The sequence below is a fragment of the Pygocentrus nattereri genome, chromosome 5, assembly GCF_015220715.1.
Source record: "Pygocentrus nattereri isolate fPygNat1 chromosome 5, fPygNat1.pri, whole genome shotgun sequence".
Lineage (NCBI taxonomy): Eukaryota > Metazoa > Chordata > Actinopteri > Characiformes > Serrasalmidae > Pygocentrus > Pygocentrus nattereri.
Window position 1 is genome coordinate 37039859 of NC_051215.1, and position 13519 is coordinate 37053377.

The 13519-nt window shown below is 38.2% G+C and overlaps 1 protein-coding gene across 4 annotated transcripts in view; it reads left to right on the plus strand.

Moving 5' to 3' along the window:
* crtac1b (cartilage acidic protein 1b) overlaps positions 1-13519 on the plus strand; it is a 40690-nt gene that overhangs the window by 9523 nt on the left and 17648 nt on the right. For all 4 annotated transcript variants that reach the window (XM_017724253.2, XM_017724248.2, XM_037538304.1 and 1 more), the window contains exons 5-7: positions 1365-1521; positions 4524-4658; positions 8451-8596. In XM_017724253.2, coding sequence (XP_017579742.1) covers positions 1365-1521; positions 4524-4658; positions 8451-8596 — 438 coding nt within the window. The remainder of the gene's footprint in view (positions 1-1364; positions 1522-4523; positions 4659-8450; positions 8597-13519) is intronic.

Sequence of the window (13519 nt, forward strand, 5' to 3'; positions counted from 1 at the left end):
GCTCATGCAATTATTCACAAGGTGGTGAACCTCACCCCATCCTTGCTTGTGAACGACTGAGCCTTTCAGGGATGCTCCCTTTATACCCAACTATGACACTCACCTGTTTCCGATTAACCTGTTCACCTGTGGAATGTTCCAAACAGGTGTTTTTTGAGCATTCCTCAACTTTCCCAGTCTTTTGTTGCCCCTGTCCCAAGTTCTTTGGAACGTGTTACAGGCATCAAATTCAAAATGAGTGAATATTTGCAAAAAACAATAAAGTTTATCCGTTTGAACATTAAATGTCTTTGTAGTGTATTCAATTGAATATAGGTTGATAAGGATTTGCAAATCATCGTATTCTGTTTCACTATATTAACTTCATTGGAATTGGGGTTGTAAGATAATTCACTTGTATAAGGAAGAGGAAAGTCAAAGGAAAATAAGGAAAAAAGCTTCCAAAACTAGAGTTAAAAAAATGACTCAAGGATGCAGAGACAATAGGATGTCTCACAGTTGTGCAAGATTTGATAGACCCTCAAGGTGTTTCTGTCCATGTAAGAAAACAACTAAACTCTATATATCTGAAAAGTTAAAGGATGTGTAGCAGTCAAGAACCCAGTGAAATAACATTTGCCCTGGAATACCACAACTGACATCAGTTGGATTGATGAGCATAACTTTGTAGCTTGGATTACCTGGATTGCGAGAAGCAAAAGAATCAGCCAACTTCTAAGACTTAACTTTGGAGGTGTGTGAAAATATTCCTGCAGATTTCTTTGAAAAACTGAAAGCAATTCTCTTAAAAAGAATGGAAGCTGTAATAACGGCAAAGGATGGACACACTAAATTGCTTAAAATATTTAGCTGTTGAGGTTTCAGCATAGTGTTCTTTGAAATATATGTTTTCTGTTTTTTGTCCTTGAAAAATTAATGGCTTGTACTTAATGGCCATGCTGAAAATTACATAGATGAAATGAAACAATCATTAAGGAACCATCTACAGCTCTGTTGGTCATTCTGGACTAAATTTTTAGCTTCCTACAAATTAGTGTATATCTCTGAATTTGTAGAGTTGTAGTTGGTGTAACTTTTAAACACTACTGTATAAAAAAGTCTGATTATGATATTGAATGCATCGATGTAGACTTTTTCTTTTGCAGTGCCTCCAAGAAATTATTTTTCCCACCCATAATATACACATTAAAGGCAATTTGTCATCCAGTTTGAATTACTTTTTCTATGTATTTCTAATGTGCTTCATTTTTATTCTAGCGTATATGTATGTTTTGAAGACTTTCACTAACTTGTTTCTGTACTGGTCTGTACTGATCTGTTCCCTGATGTGGCTGTTTTTGTTGCTGTCTTCTCTTCTGTCTCAGGGAACAGGACGTTATGCCATCTACATTGCCAATTATGCCAGTGGCAGTGTGGGGCCACACGCTCTGATTGAAATGGATGAGACTGCCAGTGACCTGTCCAAAGGCATTGTTGCTCTCTCCAATGTGGCAGAACAGGCTGGGGTCAACAAATTTACAGGTGTGTTTAAGCATTAGTGTGTGTGAGAGAGGGTTATCCATTACTGGAGACCCTCTAAAAGCAGCTGACTGAGGGAGCAGTGTGCTTTGCCCAGTGGCTGATTTACACCAGAGCCCAGAGCTCATATCAGCTGCGAGTCACTGAGTTATGGACAGTGTTTATCGGCTAAAGCAGCCCTAATAGAGAGAGCAGGGCCCTGGGAGGCAGCGCTGCCGCAGGAGAGAGGCAGCTTTTGGCCCACTCAGCTGTTTACTACAGTGAAAGTCATAGGACGCACAAGGACGACAGAGCCATATTTCAACTCGGTCTTGCTCAATGAGCCAAACATTCCATTAATCAGTGTACACTGTGAAGTGGGCTTTGATCCTCCATTTGATCCTCCAAAGCTTGTGGAAGGCTGGGCACTGGGACAGAGGGAGATGGAGTAGAGAATGTTGCTGAAAGAAGGTCATAAAGAAGAAAATCCTGGAATTCCCTTCAGAAAGAGGCTCATTTGAAATGTTTTAGTGCAGGAAAATCAAGTCCTGGCTGGTATATCGTTTGGCTGATGAAGTCAGTCAATATTAAGGTTACAAAGATTTATTGATATCAACTATAAAACTGATATATATCATAATGAACAGATAACCCTAATAAAAGGAAAAAATAATAATCTGTGAGGATTTCAATGATCCTATGTGCTTTATGTCAGTATTCATAGAAATTGCTTATCTATAGTAAGGTCCATAAATATTTAGATGGCAACAAATTTGCCACAGCATACTGGAGTTTATCCATTTTACATCATGTAAGGTCAGAAAGACAGGTCATGGAACAACTGTGATGGATGATAGTTTTTTCTGGTGAAGAAAAAACATTTTACTACAGTCGATGAGATCAGTAATACCCTCTAGGAGACAGGTGTATCTGTGTCAAAGTCAACAGTCAAGAGAGGATTTCATTGGAGCAAATACAGAGGGTTTACCACAAGCCGTAAACCATCAACAAGCATCAAAAACAGAAAGACTAGATTACAGATTGCCAAAAAAAATCTAAAAAAGCCTGTACATTTCTACAATATCTTATGGACGCAAAGATCAGTTTGTACCAGAATAATGGTAAGAGAAGAATCTGGAGAGGTGACGGTACTATTCATCCGTCAAAGCATGCCACCTCATCTGTCAAGCATGGTGGAGGAAGTGTTGTGGTGTGGGTATACATGGCTACCAGTGGATCTGGTTTTCTTGTATTTATTGACTGCTGAAAAAAAGGAGCAGGATGAATTTTTGAGTGTATAGGGCTATATATTTCACAGTGCAGATGGGCAATGACCCGAAGCATACCCAAAGAAACAACCCAAGACTTTTTTAAGCAGAGAAGTGGAAAATCCTGGGATGTGGAATGGTCAATGGTCAAGTCAGTCTCCTGATTTAAATTTAATTGAGCATGCATTTCACTTACTCAGGGCAAAAGTGGTATTAAAAAAAGAAAAGGTATAATAGCCCAAGAAAAAGCAGTAACTGAAGACGGCTGCAGGCCTGCCAGAGCATCACCAGGGAAGGAAACCAAGTGTCTGGTGATGTTCATAGGTTCTAGATTGCAGGCAGTCGTTGACTGCAAATGATTCAGTTTATAATTCTGTTCACACATTCATGATTCTGTTTACCCAATTTGGGTGAAAATACTCTCAAATTCAAGCTGAATGTCATTTTGAGCTCATATTCACAATTATATTAGACAGCTAAAATAACAGTAATCTTGTTGACGTCCACATATGTTTGGACCTGACTGTATTTCACAGTAATATGGGCTGACGGGATAAACCTGAACACAAAGAATCGTCATTGTTTAAAATAACGTGCTAAAATATTTAGGAAAGATCAAGGAGGGTTGTAGCACTTTTTATCTAAGCCTCTATACCTTTTTTTTCTGCTGCTATACCTTTCAAACTTTTATAGTGGATAACCATATTACAAATAGTAATTTGTTTTACAAAATAAAAGTAAAAAAATCTACTGCTTATCCACAAGACATTTGCTTCAAATGCAAAAAGTTTCATAATTACAACCTGTCCCAGCTTACTGTAGTGGGTTAATGTCAGAAACATGAGTGGTCCTATTGTTCTTTGTATTTTACAACCCACCTAGCCCTCATCAGTTATGATATTGCTAGATTTTATACCTTTTACAAATTAAATTACATACAACAAACTGCTTATTTAGGTTGTATTAGTGAGGATATTCAACCTCCATTCTTATGAGTGTACCTTTCAGAATGTTAAACTTCACTGTTTTTTTTTACATAAACCATCAAAGCTTTACTTTTTGTGCACAGAAAAACTTACTTCTAGCTTATTTCTGCTCAACCGGAGGTGTGACAACATACCCTACAATACAACTCTACCTTTTCTCGGCATTATTTAAAATGTTTCTTTTACAGAAAATTTTGTGAGTTTAAAAATGTTTATTTGAGAAATATGACATTAAGAACTTACAGCAGTATTTGACAGTTCCCAGTAAGCAAGTGACAATCATATCAGTACGGCAGTGTTTAACTAAAGAATTAGAGCCTGTTTCATTTTTGACCATATACAATTATTGATTTCAGATTCATTGTGAATAACTCAAAAACGTGTTGTATCACTCTCAACATTTGCATATCTGTTGTAAACAGATGCTCTGTTAGATAGGTGAAAAGCCTTTGTCAAGTAACAGTATAAATATTGTCTAATTTTAAACGTGTTTGACTTGTTACAGCGGAAATGCTCAAATCGACATGGTTTACACATTTAGAGTCGTAGTCCTGTTTATGAGGTGCTGGAGCAGTAGCGTGAGATGTGTGCAGTGTGTAGATGCTGTAACTGTTTGCGCTCTTTGTAATATGACTAAAGGCAGGCAGTGTGTGTGTGTCAGCAGAAACCGTGGAGTGCCTGCACAGAGAGAAATGGTCTGGAAAAGCAGCAATGATTGCACATTGCTTTTGGTGATGGTAATGTCTCTGCTTGTCTCTGCTGTGTGCTGTAGGGGGACGGGGTGTCGTGGTGGGGCCCATCCTGAGCCACACCCTCCCCGACATATTCTGTGACAATGAGTACAGCTCCAACTTTCTCTTCCGCAACAATGGAAATGGGACATTTACAGATGTGGCTGCACAGGCAGGTGAGCTGAAAAAGGAATAGTTTCCTTATCATCATCATCATCTACACTGATACATATCCAGCTTAACTGCTGGATGTTCATACATGCAGGAACAGTTGCAATATTTGATAGCAAACTACTTAATGACAGTGTTCATAAAACTACGCAGCTTCATAAGCCTGTCATGACAAAATGTGCATCAATATCTATACTGATGTCTGTGGTCATAAAAGAAGCTTTTGTCCATTTTGATATGAAGTTGATATAACACCTATGTCAGATAATGTAGACAGTGTATTGTAAAGCTAAAAACAATAACTGAAATATGAAATACTGTCAAAAATACACTACCACAAAAACTGTCACAAAAAAGAAAATGTCAAAATATAACAAGAAGTGGAAAAGCATTGAATGAAACTGAATGTCGTTACACTTCGTGAATAAATATTTTTCTGTAATGGTACTTTTTTGAGTAGAATTAAATTTCAGTACTTTTTCTTGAGTTCATTTCTAATAAAGAACTTTAACTTCGCTATTTTAAATTTTAATAATGTTACAGAGTATGCACAAGTGTTTCAGCTCATAAACCAAGTTGCAAAAAAAGAAATTAGCAGCTCCCAGCCACAAACCTTTTAAACACTGATGAGAGTAGACATGTCAAGTTTAATGCAGACAAAACAGTTTTCTGTTTAACCAACACATGAGGAACATACTTTGTCCAAACTGTCATCTTCTCTTTTTAAATGTACTAAACAAAAATGGCATTATTACCAGCTGCCAAACGTTTCCCAGAAACCAAAACCTGTCAAAATCTCTGCTTTTCACAACTCAACCACCAGTTTGAGGAACCAGCAGTGGCCAGACTGGCTAACTAAACTTGCCTAAATAAATACTGTGTGTACTTTACTGTTTTCTATTCACTTTGTTGTTTTAACATAAAAAAAGCAGTTATTTATTTACCTTCAAAGCTGCTGTGTCTATTTTATTGTGACTGTCTGTTAACTAACTACTAGAGTTAACATAGGTGTCAACCCATATGGTTTACTTGTATAACATACAGTTTTGTTACAGCTTTGGAGGTAAAGAGCCATGTATAGCTGGTATATAGGAAATATAGTGTCAAGTTCCCCATAAACTCTGGCTAGTAATTCAGTTGTTCTCTGATTGTTTTTTTCCCAATTTCCTCCACTATTTAGTCATATCCAGCTCCACCCACTAGTTAGGACTCCCATTATCACACAATACCACCAGTGCTAGGAGGGTGAAGGCAAACATGAGCTTCCTCCAAGGCATGTGATGCCCACCACTGTATCTTTTCAAACTGCTAGTAATGCAACATCATTGCACAGCTTAGCACACTTGGAAGGGAAGGCTAACCACTAGTTCTTTCCATCCTACCCACCTAAAAAGAGCGAGGCCAATTGTGCTCTCTTGGACTCCTGGCCATGGATGGCTGTAGCTTCACTAGGGATCAAACTCGCAATCTCCTGATGATAGAGCCAATGCTTTTTTAAGGTTAAAAACGTCATCTTAATAACATTTATAATTCACATTTGCTGGTTAACTGCATTTTGCAGTTGTGAATGATAAGCAAAAATACATATTGACTGAGAAACATTTCTCCATTTAGTATTTTTTCATATAAAAGACAAGACAACTTGGCCTTTTGTTTTCTGATGGCTGATGCTCCCATGGTTCACAAATTTACAGGGTTAAAGGCCACCTCAGTGCGAAGCAAAATTTAACAAATTCATTTTTTATGTTTTCATGTTCATTCTCACTTACATGACATGGCTTTTTTGCCAGCCACTTGTCAAAATTGTTTTCTCTGTATTATAAGGTATATATCTTTGTAGCGTCATTCTTATGACCACATCTACTGGTTTAAAACTAACGGACCTAAACAATAATGTGATCAGACCGCAGATGCGGGGTGGGGTGGGGGTTATGAGCAGATATTGTAATGTTCGAGGCATTGGGGCAAGATGCAAGTGCAAGTTACTTTTATTTACACACAATGCAGAGTTCACAAACACCAGGGCATAGGAGAGTATGACAGATAAATCCAGAACAAGATAAAACAAAGCAAATGAGAACTAAACAAGGAAACAATAGCAACCACGAGGGGAACCACACAACAGGATATAAAGACACACAGTACTAGGAAACCAAGAAATAGGCAAACAGAAAGACCAGGACAAAGAGTGAACGGATGTTACAGAAGCCCCCCTCTAACGCGCAGCTCCCAAGGCACGAAAAGGAACACCAAGGGAGCTGGCTCAGAGGGGGAGGGTGAAAACAAGAGTTGGACAAGAGACTGACCTAAGAAACAGACAAGAAACTAGGCAGAGGAAAGCACAGGAAACTGGACAGGAGAATGGGCAGGAAACCATGACTGGACATAAGACTAGACAAAGGGCTGGACTGGAGAACAGACAGGGGGACAGACAGGTGACTGGACAGCAGACAAGACAGGAGGCTGAGCTGGAGACTGGACAAAAGATGGGACAAAGGACTGGGTAGGAGGCTGGATTTAACATAGACATGGTTACAAGAACAGACAGTGTCACTGGTACTGGAACAGACACATGAACAGGAATGGGTACCAAAAGACCAGACACAAAAACAGGAACACTGATGAAGACTAGTACAGGCATGTTCATGGTGATAGGGATAGAAACAAAACTATGGAGTGGAGATTGGGCAAACACAGAAGGAAACACAGAATTGTGGTCAGACTGAGTACAGAGCTAGAGGTATGGTCTGGCAGGGAACTGAAAAGGTGGGTGAGCAGGGACCAGAACAGGACGTGGAGGAGACCTTGGAACGTGGCGTGAAGCTGAATCGGGAGTGGGGCGCTGAGTGACTAGTGCTGGAACGGGAGTGGCGCTGGGAGGAGGAATGGGAGTGGCCCTGGGAGCAGGAACGGGGGACATATGGACCACAGGCAGGTCAGGAGACTCAGAAGCCATGGGATCGTCAGGAGACTCAGAAGGCGGCTGGCAAGGAGAATGTGACAGATCCAGAAGAAGATAAAACAAAGCAAACGAGAACTAAACAAGGGAACAATACCAACCACGAGGGGAACCACACAACAGGATATAAAGACACACAGTACTAGGAAACCAAGAAATAGGCAAACAGAAAGACCAAGACAAAGAGTGAACGGATGTTACAGATATACTGATTTATGTGATATTCTTATGTTGTTCACATGTCATACGTGGACAAAACATATATTGTTTCGTGTGAGAAACAAGTGAAAACTTGAGCAAAGTTTAAGAAGTATTGTGCTGTAATATTCAGATCGTGGTTCAGTTTGATTGTCGAAAAAACAAAAGTTGCCACATCTGGAGCATGACTTACCTCCTTGGTCTCACCAAACCACTCTACTCTCTCTCTCTCAGTCTACACAGAAAGATGTGTAAATGTGCACTAGTGGAACAGACTGATCAGTCTCAGGACGCAAACCATTTTTACATAATATCATGATTGGCTTTAGTTTTGTGTGTACAGGTTATTTCCAATAGTACAGGCAGGTCAACTAAGAAATTGTGATTGTGAGTGCTGAAATACAAAGAAGCAACTAAATTATTCAAGTAGTTTTCTAATAAGCAGCTTATTTATTTTTACTTTATTGTTTTTACCTTTAATCATAGTAAATTATTATTACAGTAAAAGTACTCCTGTATAAATATTTATAGAAGTTTATGTTATCTGTCATTAAGTGCTTATGTAGATGTCATGTAGTCTTTTATATACTGCTTTTAAGCTGAACCCAGTTTTGTAAAGGATGACATATGCTTGTTACAGGAGTTGAGGACCCAATGCAGCATGGCCGAGGGGTAGCTCTAGCAGATTTTAATCGGGATGGGAGGACAGATATTGTGTATGGAAACTGGAATGGGCCACATCGGCTCTTCCTGCAATTAAGCAACAACCGCAAACAGAGATTCAAGGTGAGTTTAAGGCTTGTTGATGTCTGTATCCTGATATCTGTCATGTGCCTGCATAGTGATTTGTGCCTGTTTCTTCAGAAGCCTTTTGTACTAACTTTGTCTTTGGCTCTAATTTGGACTCTACCTTCTATATCTCTGATGCATAAGAAAAATCTTCCTACCTTAAATGTGTACCTCGGGTCCAGGCCCAGATCATCCCATGGGTTTTAAGACACGTACCCAGGGGTCACTAGGAAAAGTGAGACAATATATACAGCTGTTTTGACTCATGGTGGGAACTTTACTAGCGGCACACTGAAAAGAAATTTGATCATTTGATATCAGCCACATCTAAAAAGCTAAAGATGAAGCCAAGCATGTCTGTATTTTTGGCCATTGAAGGCTGTTCGATTTTGTAAAATCCTTTGAATGTGGCCAACGACAGGTCTCAAAGGATGCATTTGGTGTAACCTTTGAGACCTTCAATCTCCCACAGACACACATAGCTTAAACAGCCACAAGTGCCATGATGCTGCAGCACCAGAGTTTGTAATGAAATGTAATGAAGTGTAGTTTGTAATGTAATGTTTTTATACATAGGTGAGGTGTCAGTACTGCCTTCTCAGGCCATCTCAAATATGTGTGAGTGAGCTCCAGACATTCAAAAGATGTTCGTGGAGAGCCTGATACTTCCACAGAGCAGAGGGTGCCCGTTTCCAAAACCAAATATAAAATATCAGCCACTCAAGTTAAAGAAAAAAAAGTTGCCGCATCCTTGTTAACAGTGGTCTGCAAACTGTCATGAGAGGGAAGACATAAATGAAAAAAAAAGCCAGTGCCTGCCATGGCAGTATGCTTTAGCTAGGATGCATAAGTTTTAGCATAAGTTTTTTTCCAAATAGGTTATGTACATTCTAGCTGTCTGATTTTAATTTATATTTTCTTAATTGTGGTCAAAGTTTTTAGGGATGTATTCTTTGTAGGGAAGTGAGGGATTAATCTTACTACTGTTTGTCTCAATTATAAAAAAATAAATAAATTAGCTTATAGCAATCACGTTCCTCACACCAAGGTTGGTGTGCTGCCATCATGGTGCTGGATAGACCTTGTGTAACCTGCTTATAAATTTTAAATAAATAAATAAATAAATAACAAAAACACTGACCACTAAATAACATGTCACCATATAGGGGCCCACCCAATATCTGTGCCCAGGGGCTGGTAACTTGATGATACTGCTCATGTCCTATAACATACCTCATACTTTTCTTAAAATGAGAGACAAACAAAATAGCAATATCAAATATAACAAAATGTATTATTTTGTAAATACCAATAAAATGCTGTGACAGTTTTACACTCATAGCAGCTTGTAGATTAATATGTTTTGAAATATAATTGCAGAGTCACTGAAGATGTGTATGAACAGTTGAAAAAACAAGCCATGTACTGGAAGGTTAAGGCTCCATCCAGGAACGGGCAAAACAGCACAGATGTTTTAAGAACCCTTATTTTTACAGCCCTTAAAATTGGCCTACACATTGCAGTGATAATAGGAGCTTTAAATCACAATTAGGTTTTGTATTTCTTGAGTAAAAGCATAAAAAATATTTTGTTGACCTTTTCTGGGATTACAGTAACAGAATTATTCATAAATAAAACATTTTAGCAATTTTGATGATTTACATTTTACAATTAAATTAATGTTAGCTCATACATTCCTTTGCTTTCAGGATGATTAGAAATTTAAATCCCTAAACCAGATAAATTACCTTAAAACTAATAGTTTAGTATTTTTAATAATGTTGTAGCCTACTAATAATCTGCAGGTGGAAAACTGATTTCTCATTGATTCTCAGTTAGACATCAAACTGACTGTATGATGTCTATGTGAAGAACTTTTATAAATTTAGAAAATGTCATGTGTCACACATAGTACAGAGTTTTAGAGCAGTGACTCAGCATTTGTCTGAACAGTCTGTTTTTTGGTGAAATGTTCTGTTATTGTTTTATAAGCACCTCATCACTCTTCTTGAGACAAACATAGCTACTGCATCCACGTCTGGTTTTATGGTCCCTAATGATTACTTGGCAGTTTGGACCTGAGGCTGGAGGAGAAAGTGCTGATGGAGGAGTGATTGCCCTCCATACCCATGACTGTGCTTGGGGGCATTGTTATGACCACAGTACACCTACTGACACAGACATACTTACTTACATCTAATTTATTTAACTAATCAAAATGCATGTCTATATTCCTGGGTAAAGATTAAACCTGGTCTCAGAATCAGAATGACTGAGTTAAATATTAAATAACACTGGATTCTTTTTGGTAAACTTGTTTTATTTCAGAAGTAGGTTTTATCTATGTCTGAAAGGCTGAGGAAGAAGCTCCACCTAATTGGGTATGAAATCCAATTTGGTGCCTCACCCCAAAAACTCCTTTAGTTAAAAAAAAAGAAAACACCACAATAGGTGAAGCGAGCACTCATAAGGTAAAGTACAGATTATACCTTTAAATGCATTTGAATGTATTAATCTGTGTTCAGCGTTGACCTTCTTTTGTCCTAAATAAGATCAACTAGGCCAAGACGTTGCTTAATAAATTTATGGGCATATGAGATATGGACCATGCTTTACATCAATTACTGATGTAAGTGCTCCTCTTCACCTGTTGTGGTCTTTAATTAAACTTGCACACTATGTTATTTAATTCTAGGGTATCTAATACTACTTACAAACATTTCAGTGCTCATAACTCCTGCTTGTAGTATGGCTCTTTCACTATAACTACATTGTCAATACTCTATATGCTATAGCCACATTCCATATTACTCTGCAGCATATTAAAATTGTCTGCATCAATATAGCTATAAGCATTTTCCAAGAACACATTCAAACAAGAAACTGGCAAGTTAATAGTTTGTATTCATGCCAAAATCAATTGCTACTATACAGTGCAAAAATGACCCAGCGCAAGCTGTTGAAGAAATGAGGTGAAGTTATTTGCTTGTTCTTTAATTCAGCAGTATGGGTGTTTGAAGTAGGCATATCCAAGCTCACTGTATGAAGTCAGTTAGAATGAAATGAAACGTAGGTTTTGTGTGGAACAGTACGTAAACCTGCTGTGGCTTTAGTTGTCTTGGCATCTTTTTGGTGTTATGGTTACTGATTATTATTTGTGTCCACATAGATAGTCAGGAGGGAGGTGTTTTATGGGGGTCACATGCTGGGTTAATGTCCTGTGGGAGCATTTGTAGAAAGGCGTCTGCAGCTGAAACGCACTGCTAGCTCCTGTGACCTGTGCCATCTATAATTAAGAGGTTCTGTCACTTCAGTGAGTTCCTAATTAAATCTGAACAAGCAACTATGGACAACTTAGGCACAAGAAAGTGCAATTTGGGCAATACAGGCCAGTTTCACACATTAACTCTTAAAAGTTTGCAGTTTTTACTGTGGTTTGGCTTCTATATTTAATATCATAACACAATTACATAATTAATTGCATAGGTAATTGCATAATGAATTACATTTCCATTCAATTTAGATTCTGTACTGATAGGTTAGAGTCAGCACTTCTTAAAAAAATCAAAATGAACAAAAACATGGCACAAATGTAAAATGTGAATTTCTTTTTACATCACTTTTGCCATCATTTATTTGCTTGTTTCCACTGGGGAATTCCACTGATTTTTCAAAATTTGTACATAATTCAATGTTTGAGATGCCAAGAAAGTAATTCAGAGTGGTTTTGTGTAGTTTATTGTGGAGAAACTTACTCACTCATATTTACATTGCAGTTGTGGTCACAGGAACCAGGAACCACAATGTCTGCAGTGCAAATATAGTCATTTTATTTACTATCCAAAAACACTAGTAAACCTACAGATGAGTTTTTATAATGCTGACAAATTTTGCTGGTGAATTCTTTGGTGGCTGTTTTGCTCTAGAACACCCTGCACAAACTTCTCCACCAGGAACAGATTTAAAAAAAATGTTTTAGTGAAATATCTAATTGCAAAACTATAGAAACAACATCCTGATCATCAGACAATGAAATCATAACCAATTGTGCAACTGCTTTTGGAAAGGAAGCTTTTAGAGGCATCAAACTTCGGACGTCCGGTCCCTCTCACCACTACTGTAAACAATTCTGACTTTGTAAGTTCCTATGGGACAGAATATTTTACTTTAAACCACTCTGAATGGATCTTTCAAAACTCAGTGAAATTTCCCTTTAAATGATCTACAAGTGAGAAATGATTAATACAGCACTATGCTTTTGTTATTGCTGACTATGACTGTAACTTCTAAGAATAAGAAGACAGTGCTGCAGTGTCAGCAGTGCTTCACTATCTTGTAATAAGAAAATGTATACTTGACAGCTTACTGCTCTCTTTAGCATAAGGGAGTCATAGTACCGCAATGACCGAAGCAGAACCTAGGAAAGCTTCACTTTAATTTCACTTTTGCTCCTTGCCTCCCTTGTGTGAGCCTTGTCCAGAACTGTCCATCGCCTCTCCTTCACCCAGAGAGGACAAGGTCACTGTGTGGGACTCCTTGAGCAGACTTTATGAGCCTTATAATTAAAATGAGGGGTAAATACTTGAGGGAGTACAGGGCTGCTCTATAACTCTTCCTGGACTTATTGCTGCACCACTGAAGCATGGAGATATCAGTTACTTCCTGCTGCAGCCAGGTCTCTGGCCTGTAAGATTTACCTACAGATTTACCCCTCAGTGATTACATCATTCATTATTTATTTACTTATTCAGGTTAAGGATGCACATAAGATGTATTTGTTTAACTTTTTCTCTCTCAGAGGAAATGTAGTGCGTTTCTCACTATCTGCTCTAACCTCATTCTTGCTCCTTTCACACGGAATAGATGAAAGTCTGATTAAGTTGTATGCGCAGCCTTTGATATGCTGATATCCTTGTGTGT